The 14,684-nt window shown below is 41.3% G+C and overlaps 1 protein-coding gene across 8 annotated transcripts in view; it reads left to right on the top strand.

The window, feature by feature from the left end:
* The window catches only part of EXOC4 (exocyst complex component 4), a 421,296-nt gene that overhangs the window by 99,867 nt on the left and 306,745 nt on the right, over window positions 1–14,684 (top strand). For all 8 annotated transcript variants that reach the window (XR_012629099.1, XM_074869675.1, XM_074869674.1 and 5 more), the window contains exon 8: window positions 11,965–12,110. Coding sequence is in view for 7 of the 8 variants with exons in the window: in XM_074869675.1 (XP_074725776.1) it covers window positions 11,965–12,110 (146 nt within the window). In the remaining variant the exon portion in view is untranslated. The remainder of the gene's footprint in view (window positions 1–11,964; window positions 12,111–14,684) is intronic.

The following is a 14,684-nucleotide window of genomic DNA, read 5'->3' as shown; positions in this document are numbered from 1 at the left end:
ACAAAGAGGTTCTCTAGTTCTGATGTCATTTCAAAGATGTCAGTGGCCTTATAAGCTGGGCTTGAAATGGTGGCTGCTGGGTTGATGTCAAAGGGGAACGTGCCCTTTTATCAACGTCTTGGAGCCACTAGGCGTGTTCGTACAGAAACCTACATTTGCTGCCCTCATATTTAGCTCTTCTTTTGTATAAACCCTTCACACAACTAATTTTATGGGCCGTTTCCCTCTGTTAGGTGCTTTGCCTCTGGGCCAGAGTTGTGGATTCAGATGTGGTTGGATCTTCGAGGATTTGGTGAATTAGAAAATGCCAACATGTGTTTAAAGCATCAGGGGAACATTTTTTGTTAGTCTGTTGCCTCTTAAACAGGGCTGTTTGGTGCCATCTTCTTATTACGTCTGAAAGGCACGAGATCTGAAAGTCTTCAAGTTAATTCTGACAAATGCGAGAGATTACATATGAATTTACAAAATGTAGGCTTTTTTAAATGAGATGTCATAGCTGTTCCTGCGAGATCTATTTAAAAGCCTTTTATATATAATGAAGCAACAATACTGGTTTTAACTATAGCAGGCTTCTTTTTTTTAATCCACTTTTACTCCTTCTAGCTGGTAAATCCCTTCTGTGGGTAATTTCTGTTACAACAGCGTATTACAAAGAAGTGGGTGGAAGTTTCCTTGCTCGTCCCCCTTTTTTCAAATCACTGTGGTGAAGTTTTTAATTGATCTAAAACAAGATGAAGCAACTGGTGGCTATACAGTTCTGTTACTCACTTTAATTAACTTTCATTGTTCCTTACACCATTTCTTTCTCACTATTTGATATTGCTTAGAGGCAGAGTCTGTCTCTGCAGCTTCCACTGCTGAATTTCTTTCATGCTCTGGGTTGTAAGTATAATAGTCCCCTCCACTGTACACATTTTTTTCTTGTCTGATTTTTCTCTCCCATGCAGCGCTGCTGCAGTGGACTAGCAGTTGCTATAGCTGCTGTGAGCTTACTGGAAAAATATATTCTCCTAGGATCAGGTGTAGTTTGTCATTAAAAAACAACTCAGTCTTTAAAATCCATTTTTAAATATTCTGTAAGAAATGGGTGCAGTTTTGTATCTAGTTATACAAATATTCAGGTACTTCCAGGTTTTTTTTTTTTAATTAACGTGTATGATATGAAGATGTGTGCTAATTTGTTTGCTATAGAGTCAAATTACCATATATGTGAAATAGATGGGTCAGTCTCTCTGGCAGCTCATCCCAGTGTCTGTATGACCCAAGGCAAAGGTCTCTGATCCTGAAGTCCCTTATTCAGTCTCTGAGCTAATCCTGGGTGCAGTTGCTGTTCACTCAGATTAGGATTTGAACCCCAAGTTGCATGAAGTACTTCTTATTTTGTAATGTTTTGGCATAAAGCATCCTATCATGGATCCCACTTAGGTCTGTGACAGCTGTACAGCCCTCTAAGTAAGTGCAGAATGTGCACACTGATAATGAAATTCATACCTGCAGATGAATTGAAATCAGAGACTGCAATCCTAGTTAACTGGGATAAATCTTAAATCAGGTTTCAAATGGGGCTTGGACTTCTGTCTTACTGACATGCTCAGTTTTTATATCTGTTATAATGAGTCTATACATTATGAAGGTGCAGGTTAGATTAATTACCAACAGCAGCACGAGGGGGGGAGCACAGGGCTTGAACTGCTTCGTGGATGTGAATGTCCTGGCTAGCTCAGGGTTCAAGTTCAGGAGCAGAAAGCAACATGCCTGGATGCTCTTAGTAGTATTTGACACCAAAACCCAGAGCACCATACAGACATGCTAAATTTACTCCCGACGACGGAAGTTTTTATACTTTTGACTGGTGATAATTGATAGGCTGTACCCTCAAGGGAAATAAATCTCTGCAAGTCAGATTTATGAGGACCCTTATGTTTATTTGGCAGCATGACGCTTGTTACAGGGATAAACTGAGCGAGCAGGAGAAAAGCTGACATGTTGAAAAATGTTGTATCCTATTCCTCAACTGGACTCCTGCAGTTTTAGAGCTATATGAAACTTTCCCTCTTGTTGCTAGGGACAAGTGGCTTGGAGAACTTGGATTTGTTGGGGAGCTGAGGACCGGGACACGTACAGATGTTTCCTCAGGAAAGAATCCCAAGGCATTTTTGTTCTTCTGTGTTGTAGGGATATTGCACGTTTTTGTCAAGTGCCTGATTAAGTTTGACATTTGAAAATAGAACTTCACGCAGAAATAAGTACTGTACTTCTGAGTATTTAATTAAGATGTTTAGTTCCTGTCAAGGCTGGTAGTTTCTCTTTCCTGTTAAGGGCAATACGTCTTCAACTGCTGAAATTTCAGAAACCTGTACTTAACCTTTAATCGTCATTCCATTTACATAGAAATCTGATTAACAACTTTTAAAGTTCAGGAGCTGCAACTAAATGCAATTAAAGCCCTTTTGGAGTCTGTTATTAAGAACTGGCATTTAATGAAGACTGAGGGCACACTACTGTTACCATCTACACTATAGCAGGATGTCTTAAGCAATTAGTTGAAGGCATGAAATACATGAAGTGGGCTGTATAATCCATGAGTTAACATGGTTGGTATTTAAACAGCATGCTGCCTTTTCCTCTCTTTGCTGCTGCTGTATTGAATGTGCCAGTTTGTGTAGCAGAAGCTCAGATCAGTTGGGTTAAGTGTAGCACTGTTTCTCCTGTGCATTAGAATTGCACATTTCTTCCCTGAGACAGAGGATGTTCTGAAAAGGTGGGTGTATAGTAGACACTAAACACGAGCAAATATATCCTCTTTCTTTGTGATTTATAAATGTTTAGCTCTACTTCAGTTACAAACATAAGTTTCTAACTGTATCTTCCCCACCTCCAAAATGTGCAGAACCAGTGAAGCTTAGCTAAATTATAATTGCAGAGCAGAAATCTGCAGTCAATTACCTGTTCAACTCTTACACTCCTCTTTGACCTTTTTATATGCTACATGAACAAAAGAAAGTCCAGTCAAACTGAAAGACAGCGTGTTTTAATCTTGCAGGAAAATACTTCATTTTGTGCTGTCTATGAAGCAGGTGATAATTACGCCTATCTGACGAAGTTCATTGCTTTTTGGTCCATTTTAGAATCCAGTTGGCTAGTTATCCATCCTCTGGATTGTATTTTACAACTTCTCATCAATCATATCAGAAGGACCATGTGCTAAAGATATACATGTATGTGTAGGCATATCATAGAATCATGGAATGGTTTGAATTGGAAGGGATCTTTAAAGGTCATCTGGTCCAACCCCCCTCCCATGGGCAGGGACACCTTCCACTAGCCCAGGTTGCCCAAAGCCCCGTCCAACCTGGTCTTGAACCCTTCCAGGGAGGGGGCAGCCACAGCTTCTCTGGGCAACCCGTGCCAGGGCCTCACCACCCTCACAGGGAAGAATTTCTTCCTTAGATCTCATCTAAATCTCCCCTCTGTCAGTTTAAACCTATTTCTCCTCATCCTACCCCTCCAGCCCCTGATAAAGAGTCCCTCCCCCCTTTCCCGTAGCCCCTTTAAGTCCTGGGAGGCCACTCTAAGGTCTCCCCGGAGCCTTCTCTTCTCCAGCTGAACCCCCCAACTCTCTCAGCCTGTCCTCACAGGGGGGTGCTCCAGCCCCCCGAGCATCTTCGTGGCCTCCTCTGGCCCTGCTCGAGCAGGTCCGTGTCCTTCTGTTGTTGGTGCCCCCAGAGCTGGACCCAGCACTGCAGGGGGGTCTCTCAAGAGTGGAGCAGAGGGGGAGAATCAGGTTGACTATTGGTAGGTTAAATAAATTTGTTGTCAGTATTTGTTCCCCTTTTATTAAAATAAATAAATAAAACAGCAGAACTACTGGGAAAATGGAAAAAAGACAGCCCAGCTCTTCTCCTTTATGGAGGCCGGATGACTAAATTTCAGTGAAAATGTCTTAAAACTTTATGCGTCACTAAAGTGGAGATGACCTTCATCATGTACCTTCATATGAGCTGGTACCAGATTGTTGGTTATATGGATATTAAAGCCAAACTAAAGTTAGAAAGCAATTGCAAAGCCCCCTTGAGCACTTGAAGAAGAGGCAGCCCTCTTTCAGCGTCACGTGCCGGCTTACATCTTGCAGAAGATAAGGTTACCTGCTGGAGTCTCTCAGCAGCTTTTTCTTTTAGCTGCTTATTTTCTGAGCCACAAGTATAAGTTAAGATGAAACTTCTAATATTGATGTGGCACAGGGGAGTGGGGTGAAGTTAGTAACGGTAAGAGGCCTTTTATCTTGTGTGTTTGTCAGTGCTAAGACACAATCTCTCATGTTCTCAGCAGTTGAGAAAGTCAGTAAGTGCAAACCTCGCCCTGTACAAGTCAGTGATGTTTGTCTCAGCACTTGTAGCAGGATCAGGGTTTCACTTTAAATCTGTTCAGTCAGATAATATGTCACAGGGGTGTTGATACATCAGAGGGTTAATTAGCAAGCCCTTGCAGAAAACACCGCTATTTAAATCATTATGTTGGGCATTTATTACTGAAGCAAAGTCCCTTTCTTGATAGATGTGTAAGATGCTGTGGGAGCTTGTGTAAAGAGCGGGAGAATGAAATAAGTGCTGGCTCATTCGAGGAACCTGCAACCTGATGTTGTCGGCTGTGACAGCACGTAGCGGTTTCTCCTTTTGCTGTGCCAGCACCTGTGAAACCCGTTATAGCAGTAGATATGTCACCAGTGACTTCAGCTCGTCCAGACACCAAGTTGAGTCAGAGCCTGTTGGTGCTGAGGTTATAAAATCCATGCACGTGTTATCAAAAGCTTGTGAAATGAAAAGGTTCTGGTTTCAAACTCTCCAGAGCAATCCGAGCAGGTGTATGATTCATTGCCAATTAAAACAGCTTTTAAGAAGTTGTGTTTTTAAAGTAGTTTTGTGGTTTGTTCCCTCCCTTCCTTCCGGGAGGTAGATGCACCTTCACAGATCTACAGTAATAGTTGCACTAATTGACAATTAGCCTTGATAACGAATGTAGTAACACTGGCAATGATAGTATTATCTAAATAGTTCTGGGGTTATTTTTCACTTTTTCCCAAAAATGAAAACCAAAAGGAATTCTTGCTTCTTGTACAGTGATGGAATTGGGCGATGCCTTGAGAGAATTAATTCTGGAAGGGTTTTTATTATTATGTTTCAGTTAAATTAATTTCATGGGCAACAAGGGGATTAGATAAGGCAGGTTGCGCAGCATTAAACACTGTTCACGGCACCTAAAAATCGGTTTTGTTCTTTCAGGCTTACCTTATTGCTTTGTCCTTTGTCGTGTTTGCCATGTGTGTAGTCGGCCCCTGTTCTCAACGTGGCACAATGTACGCAGAAAACTCAGCGCTCTTAGTATTCAATTAACGGTTACTTTTTTTCAATTCTACAATTAGTGCAGCATTTTAATTATTAAAACTTTTGATACAGCAAATTACTGGGTAATTAGCTGTAGACTACTGTCTCGCATAGAGTGCTGCTGCTTTTCTTGCCTTATTCTGGCACTTTACTAGTAGTTACCTCCTGTCCGCAGAGCTTCAGGATTGATGCTGCCTCTTACATGTTCACAAAGAAGTAAGTGGACGTCACAGTAGTGCATCCTACTTGAGCTCCCAGCTTTTCTCCTTCAGGATTCATTTGCAGTTGCTTTCACTGCCCCTGGAATTATCTATGGCTGAATATCATCATCTCTCAGGAGCGTTGCGTCTTTCCTCAGTGCATGTACCATGGTTTGCTGTCTCTGGCCATGTCCTTGTATCCCCCATTGAACCAGGGGATGTAGGATAATTTGAATCTGCTGTTCTGTTTTTAACTAACTTTCCTCATTGAAATCCCATTAGGAAATCTCTCTTTCGCTTTGTAATCTCAGCTTCTGATTCTTCCTGTTAGGTCTAACTAAAACGTAACTCCAAAGCCTTTTCAGAGGCTCATACAACTCAGGAGGGGCCCAAAGTGCATCAGTACAGCTGAAATGCCAATATTTCTGCAGCTGCTCAGTGTGTCAGAGCAATAAGATGAAAATAAATCTTGTTTTCAATTGCCAATACTGCATAGCCAAATACTAGAGACATTCTCAGATGCTGAGAGTGTTATTTCTGGGGCTCTTGTTGAGTCTTACAGTTTCCTCAAAGTAGAAGTGAGGTGATCTGGGCCTGGGTGAGAAGTTTCCTCTAGCACAAACCTGTTCACCCAACACAGACGTAACCAGTAGCCTTTTTTCTTTCCTAAATCAACTGGAAATGGTAACTGTGTAGCAACAGTACTTTGAACACTAATGGTTCCTTCATGCAAGAGCCTGAGAGCTGGCACTGAACGGTGCAACAGCTTTATTAAGATCCCCAGATTATAAGGAGCTGTTGTGATCATCTAGCCTGACCTCTGCGTAAAACAAGCTATGGTACTTTCTTGAATTAATTCCTGTTTGAAAGAGGTCGCATGCTTTAGAAAGGCATCCAGTCTTGACTGGGGGGAAGAAAAAAAAATGATCAGTAACAGACAATACAGTGTAACCTTTGATGTAAGTGGTTAATTATGCTCTGGAAATGTATGCCTAACTGTTCGTCAAAGCCTGTCCAGCTTCAACTTTCCAGCCTTTGGATTTTTTTTTTTTTTTAAATTCATTAGTGAAGATTTTTTTCATCAGTTCTGTGCCCTCTGTTGCATTCTTGCAGACTGAGCCAGTAACCTCTTAGCCTTCTCTTCGCTAAGCTAACAAGACTGAGCTCATGGCTTCTCGGTGTTTCGCTGTAAGTCATGCCTTCCAGCCTTTTAATAACTTCCAGGCTTCTTTTGTGCACCCTTCCACCCGCTTTTCCCCTGATCTCTCTTTGTTTATGAGTGCCAGGGTTTCATTTGGTATTCCAGATGCAAGACCAATACAGAACGATGCTGTAAACTTTTACTTCTGACAAAGCTCTCTGCTTTATATAGCCATCTCCAATTAGCTAATTAATACCCGTCGTCACAGTGGGACCGCCTCTGCTGTTGATTATCTTCAATATTCCCAAATTTACTAGTCACAGCTTTATATAATAACCCTATAGATCATGACTTTCATGTATTTTCCCTAGATGTAAAGATTTACCTCTGCTGACATTGAAATTGTTATAGTAATTGATTATATTATGAAAAATAATAAAAATAAAAAAGTTTATATTATTCTGTTAATGCTGTGTTCATTTTATTAACTACCGTTTTCCCTCCAAAACATTATCATTTACAAACCCTCTGTAGCCATTATATCCATAGGAATTTGAGACAGGAGAAGTTCTGGTCCATTCAGTCCAGAAAGGGGTTGCTGCAGCCACACTTGCACATGCTCTCATTGTCTAATTAAGCTGCTTCTAATTACTGTTGTTTTAACAATGAAGATGGACTGAAAACTGAAGATAGACTGAAAATGAGAAGTTTTCTGTCCATCAAAAGAGAAGGGTTCTGGAATAGTCCTGTATTTCCCTTGGAATACAGAAGACAAAAGGAAGAGAGGGATTAAGATTTCTGGGACCTTGAAAAATCCAGTGTCAGTGGTTTCCTCATTTCTAGTTGCATGTTAAGGATCTTGTCACGTGTTTGCCCATTTTTCTTTTAGGAGATGCTGTGTTGACTTTTAGTGTTTTGGCTTTTGTCAGATCTTTGGTGGAAATACTTTTATGTCTCTCTCTATTTAAAGCTAAATCTGTCATTATCCTAAGAATACCAGTTAGCCAAGATCTGTGTTCTGTAAATCCATGTTGCTAGATGTGAATTATATTATTCTCCCTTAATTATTTTTTAATAGAGTTTCCTATCATCTGTTCTATGATTTTTGTCCCTGATCAATATGAGGTAGAGAGGCCAGTTAATTACCTGGTCATCCCGTTTGCCCTTGCAAAATTCATGATACGGCGTTAGCTTTCATTTCATTTTCTGGATGCTCCCAGATATATGAAGGCATAATGAAAATCAGTGTTGATGGTGTGGAGTTTGAAACTGTCATGATTTTCTGATGGAGCAAACTGTTCACACTGCAGCAATCCATTTAAATTCAGAGTGTATGAGGATGTGGAAATAGCTATTTACAGTGTTTAATTGATGGAGTAGATCTTACTCAGAGCTCAGGCTTCCTATATAAAACCTCACAAGAGCTACAAATAATGAATGAATTTAGCTGTTGCCCTGTGGCCAGGCATGTTTTATTGCCCATGCTTTGTTCATAGGTCAGTGTTGAGCATGATAAGGCATAGCGACTTACGCAACTTCTAGTGGGGCTCAGCCAAAGAATAAAAATATGAATCTGGAGAGTCACAGCGTGTGCAAGCAGCAGTCAGACACAGAAGCAAATTTGTTCTTGCCCCGTTGCAGTTCAGAAAGACAGTGTAGAGCAAACTGTTATCAGATGAACGTGATAGACAGGCTACACATACTGACATGACCTTTTGAAATTTGAGAATTTAATTAAGCCTCCAAATCCATAAATATTGCTTTTTTAATAAAACATTTTATATTAATTTTAATTTCCAAAGAGCAAGTGGAGAAGGAGTGCTTTGTTCTCTTGTTTCATATAGGGCTTTATTTGTTTGACGTTGATGTAAATATACTACATGGATGGCAGAATTCAACCATCGAGCAGAAAGTCAAAGTCCTTGTTATAGATGAATGGGATGTTGCAAACTTTACAGTGACTCATAAATCTTGCTGTATGTCCATGTGATTAATGTCTAACAAGGTTTTTGATTGATGGCTTAGCAACTACTAATCAGGTGTTATGGGACCAAATCATGAAATCCCCTACTTTGTTGGTTAAGGAAAGCTCCTGTTCGCTTAGATAGGCAGGAAAATGTCTGGTTTTTCTTTTCTTTTAAGTGGATTTTTAAGTTCTGGCTTGCTGCAGCTTTTAATAAGTACATGTCCAGGCCACAACTTCACACATCGAAATATGATACTTATTAAAATCCTCTACTAGGACTATGAGAGCAGAACAACTGGATAACTTGGACTGTCTAGATGTAGGGAATAAATTGAGGCCGATGACATTGGGTGAAGGCCACGCATTGCACAGCGCAATGAGAAACGAAAACTTCAGGCTATTTTTTTTGAGGCAAGTAGCTGGCAAGATTTTCAGACTGGCCCACATGTTAATCATATTGCTTCAAAATTATAAGGGTTTTAATCTTCATGCTGCGGTTTGAAGCCAAATGTACTGTGTGTTGAAGATCTCTCCTGTCTTAACTCCTCTCCCACTTGGCTGGGTATTGTCACTGCTCAGCCATGCTTACACTTAATTACTTCGTTCTGAAGAATTTGTGTAACTGTTGAATACAGGGCACTGGAGCAGAAAGAGCTTTGATCTGTCTAGCACGGTTTCTGCTATGCCTCAATTTTATAACTTCAAGATGAACTTTGAGAATAGTTATCAAAGCCTGCTATTTTCACTTCTTTTACACCTTTTTACTTTTTCAGAGCCTTGTGTCTAACCATCCTGCCCTGCCTATCTAGTAATACCGTAAATTAAAAATTTTCTCTTCTTTATCCTAATCTGTGGCATTTTCATAACTGTTCTGAATATCTAACCACAAACTCATGTTTTATTGCTCTACTTCACTTTTTAACCATCAGGGATAATTCATTATGTTCCTAGCTCAAACCTCTGTTGGCTTATTGTAATCTTGGAGCCAAGTACTGTATTACACGCTTAACATTTCCTAGTCCTGGAAATAAAGTGACACCAGAATCGTGGAATCCATTATAAATAGGTTTCATCCATAATGGGAGAACAAATTGCTAAGTGTTTTTCTTTTTTTTTTTTTTTTTAAACTTGATTAAGTTTGAGGGTTTAATTACATTTTTGTGGCGATTTTAGGGTTGTTAATTCAAGTAAAGAAGATGAAATGCAAATACGCGAATACAAACGGATTTGGTAAATTACTGTTAAAAATTAGCGCAGTGATTAACAATAAGCATGCATTTTAAAAACTTGTGCTCAGGTAAAGTTTTAATTGAGATATTTTAGAATTTGAAGTTTCTTTGTGTTTGTATTATTTTTTTTCCCAAGCTATCCTGAATTGTTTCTAATTAGGGCCGTGATACCATTTGCCTAGATATTTATTCCTATGTAATTTGTTTAAACTTAGCACAGTGCTGATGTATTCTCCTTTCATTACAGACAAGTCTCTTTGATGGGCTTTGACTAGCTAATTATTAAAATGGAACACATTACTAATAGCCTCCGAGTAGGTAGAATTTTCTGAAAATAAATAGTGACTGTCTGAGTGCTCTGAAAAAAGTTAATTTTTAAGGGGTTTCTTTCCATCTTCAGACACAAGGAAATTAAAAGTGAATTACTCGGCATCTCTTTCTGCTTCTGCACCACGGAGTTGCTTAAATAGCATCAAATATCAGGCTACTGCTCAGGGCTGCAGAGGTTTCACGGGGGGACCCTCGTCTCACAAAGGAACACCCCCAACCCTTTACTGAGTATACTGAGCTAGAGGAAAATCAATCCTAAACTACTTTGGCAGAACTGATGGCTGTGGGAATTCATATTTCCAATGGTAAAAGAAGCATATTTGGTTTGAAAGCTATTAAAGGGCAATTTTTGCAGCATTCCCAAGGTTTTTTCCTGCAGCACATGCACCCTAACACACACATGGATGTTTTATATTTCTACATATAAATACATAGAAAATATATAGGCATACATACGCATATATAAAATAGGCTTTTGTAACTGAGCAGGCCAATATTTCTGACCTTTTATGTTTTTAAGAGCATGTAGTCCGTCTGTGAAGGCCAGCCAACAACCCACCCACCATCTCCCTGTGACCGTTGTTGCTAGAAGCAGTTTTGGGAGGAGTGAGGACTCCTTGCAAGTTAACTTTGGTACCATCAGGGTTTTGTAGCAGATTGAATTGGTCAAGTGATGTAGAACTATAGAATCACAGAATCGTTTAGGTTGGAAAAGACCTTTAAGATCATCAAGTCCAACCATTAACCCAACCCTGCCAGGTCCACCACTAAACCGTGTCCCTCAACGCCACGTCTACACATGTTTTAAACACCTCCAAGGATGGTGACTCGACCACTTCCCTGGGCAGCCTGTTCCAATGCTTGATAACCCTTTCTGTGAAGAAATTTTTCCTAATATCCCATCTAAATCTCCCCTGGTGCAACTTGAGGCCATTTCCTCTTGTCCTATCGCTTGTTACTCAGGAGAAGAGACTCATCCCCACCTCACTACAACCTCCTTTCAGGGAGTTGTAGAGGGCGATGAGGTCTCCCCTGAGTCTCCTTCTTGCCAGACTAAACCCCCCCAGTTCCCTCAGCTGTTCCTCATAAGACTGGTGCTCTAGACCCTTCACCAGTTTCGTTGCCCTTCTTTGGACACACACCGGCACCTCTTTCTTGTAGCGAGGGGCCCAAAACTGAACACAGTGTTCCAGGTGGGGCCTCACCAGTGCTGAGTGCAGGGGGACAGTCACTTCCCTAGTCTGGCCACGCTATTTCTGATACAAGCCAGGATGTTACTGGCCTTCTTGGCCACCTGGGCACACTGCTGTCTCATATTCATCTGACTGCTGGCCAACACCCCCAGGTCCTTTCCCACCAGGCAGCTTTCCAGCCACTCCTCCCCAAGCCTGTAGCGTTGTGTGGGGTTGTTGTGACCCAAGTGCAGGACCTGGTACTTGGCCTTGTTGAACCTCATACAGTTGGCCTTGTCCCATCAATCCAGCCTGTCCAGATCCCTCTGTAAAACAAGCTTTTGCCAATTAGAGACTGTGGCCTATAAGTCACTAGGATCACACTTCTGAAAATAACGCCAGGTTTCTGTTTGTTAGAATTTTTGATATTTTTGTTTGTTTTCTAGTCTTACAGTAAGAGGACCTAAAAATCCTAGACATTCCAGTTATGTGATAATGCTGTTTTATTCTGAGTGCTGAGTTCCCTTTCCTTCTGTTGGCAGATGCTGCTGACAGAGTACCTGGATATGAAGAACACCCGCACTGCCTCGGAGCCGTCCGCCCAGCTTAGCTACGCCAGCTCTGGGCGAGAGTTTGCAGCGTTCTTCGCAAAGAAGAAACCACAAAGACCTAAAAACCCTTTGTTCAAGTAAGTGCTGGGACGATGTTAAAGCTGTACCTAAGTGGCCTCAAGTATTGTACAACACTGGCTGCTAATCACAGTTTCATAGTGTGAGGGGTGTTAGTTGTGAGATGGGGATTTAATGCCCAAAGCTGGAGCTTCGGTAAGATCTCTGTTATGGATTCATCACTGATTTTTAGGGTGCAGCTCTTTCCAGGGCTCATCTCAGGACTGGGATCCCATTATACAAGCTGCTGCAAAGCAGACAGTGATACATTATGCCTGTTTTTGTCCACGGTAAATTCAAGACCCGTTAAAGAGCGCGATAAAGGGGACTGGACAAAGAGAATTAAGATAACTGTATAATTACTAGATAGACTAAGCAGTTAATCCTATCACTAACTTCTTTAATTCACAGTTCAGAGTGGAAAGAATTATGTGGTTGAGAGGAGAGTGTAAGAGAGAGGATGAGAGGCTGGGTGGCCAAGGGAAGGATTTGGGGGAACAAATTTGATGTGTAAGAACAAGAAGTGAGGAGGAGTTGTTGGGGAGCAGCACTGTTAGGAGAGGTGGTCTTGTTACTACTCCTAGAAAATTCAGCACAGCTCCTCTGAATCATCTCTTCCACTGACTACATGTGTTGGTCATTCTCTTTGGCCTCTTGAGGATTTGGGGGAATACCAAAATATGCTGTTTTGGCAGTGGGTGCTCTAAGTTAAAAGATCACAGTTTTCTCGGCTCTACCAGCATAACTGCGTGTGTGACTGCTCCCTAACTCAGTTCTGCCAAAATAATATTTTAAATTTGGTTTTGTGGTTGTTTTTGGGTTTTTTTTACAAGGAGTTTGTTTGAAAACAGTTGCTGGGGGAATGAGCAAGTTTCACGGCAGAGAGTGGAGCAGCGGTGGGGAGTACCAACAGCTTGGAGCAGTAACCTTTTAGCTAAGCTCAGCTGCAGCAGAGCAGTATATCTGATGGGACTTCTCTGGACTATAATCTGCTGCAGGGCTTGGGCTGTCTTTCACTACCCATCAGAGCAGTGCTTGGCCTTACGAGGCTTTGCTCTCCAGAGTTGAGAGTCCAAGGTTAAAAAAATCTAGTGGAGGATTTGCTGGAGGGGGAGCGATTGGAAGTGAGCTGGTGTTTCCACCCTTATTGCCTGGAGATGGGGATCCGTGAACGCTGGGTGTTTTTTTTAATAAAGAACCCCTCATTATTGATTGGAGGTAGATCATTATACAGTGAGGAAATAATGCAGGAACTTCAGTAATGGGAAGGGCTGAGAGTAATCGGCTGTTTTGGGCCGGTGGGAAGGGAGCGTTGTGTTCTGCATCCTCTTTACAGATTGTTTGTTGGTTTGTTTTTTTTTTTTTTCCAGCTAAAACTTGATTATCCAGAACTCCCTGTGCTTTGCCCCATGGGCATGGGTAGCTGGTTGCTGCATTCTCATAGTACGTCAAGGCCCCAGTTAGAAATCAAGATCTTCTGCACTGCCCTCTCTCCCTCTCACAGGATGAGCTGTCTGTAATCTTCTGCTATTAGAAGGTTAACTGTTGCCTGGGGGATTTCAGAGGTGCTTCCTGCCCCTGTCAACCCATGGTTATTCCCCACCTGTTTTTTTTTTAGCACTCCCATGACTGTTTGGGTTGAGAATTACACTCTGAATTTACTCTGACTTGCAGATGTATATTGGAGCAAAATAGGGCTGCTCACCCTTTCATATTGTGTCTGTTCATGGGTGTACTTGGACCATTTAAAGTTGGAGGAATAAGGGTTTTCACCTACAGCAATTTAAGGCTGTGTATTAGTTTGTCAGCAGAGAGTGAAGGTGGGTATAATTGTTTAAAGTGAAGGTGAGTAACCTCATAGGAGCAGCATGTCTCATATCACTCATGGTCTTGTCACCAAGTCATTGCTGGCACCGCAGTGACAGCAGCACTTATTGGGATCTCTTATTTGGCTATCTGTCTTCTGTCACCTGTCACTATATCTATGGAAATCTCCGCTGAAATGGAATTTCTGAGTCCACTGAGGGATGTACGTGTTTGACGGAGTGTTATTCTTGTCTCTTCTCCCATCTTCAGTGCTTTTCGTGCCAGGCTGCAAAGCTCTTTTTCTTGCCTTCCCATTAACTCCATCTTAATCAGAGGAGCCTTCCACTTGTCATCAGAATACCTGCATTTAATTCCTCACTTCAGAAGTCTCTTAGAGCAGGGCTCCAGCCTGTGTTTTACTCACAGATGGATGCAGGTGTTTGTGCCGTGTAGCTTGCTGTAAGCTAATTTTATAAATAGTAAGTACTTCTGCTAGTTATGTGTTCTAGCAATAGTGGGAAGAATGAGGACTCCTCAGTTGTGTCCTGCTGCCTGGAAATCAGTAGCTAGCATTTGGAAGAGACTTTGAATCGTTGTTTCCCTATCTTTAAAATGGGTGTAATTTAAAAAAAAAAAAAAAGTCATGGTGTGTTCAGTTGTTTAATGTTGGCTTAAAAAAGAAAACTTGAGATGAGGAAGGAATATTTTAGGAATTCAGATAGTTCATGGCATCATAAACCTGGCTTTCTTCTCTTCCAAAAGGTAGACAAGTGCACGCCGAGTTTGCC

Source organism: Strix uralensis, chromosome 5 (genome assembly GCF_047716275.1).
Source record: "Strix uralensis isolate ZFMK-TIS-50842 chromosome 5, bStrUra1, whole genome shotgun sequence".
Lineage (NCBI taxonomy): Eukaryota > Metazoa > Chordata > Aves > Strigiformes > Strigidae > Strix > Strix uralensis.
This window is presented reverse-complemented; position numbering and strand designations above follow the sequence as displayed.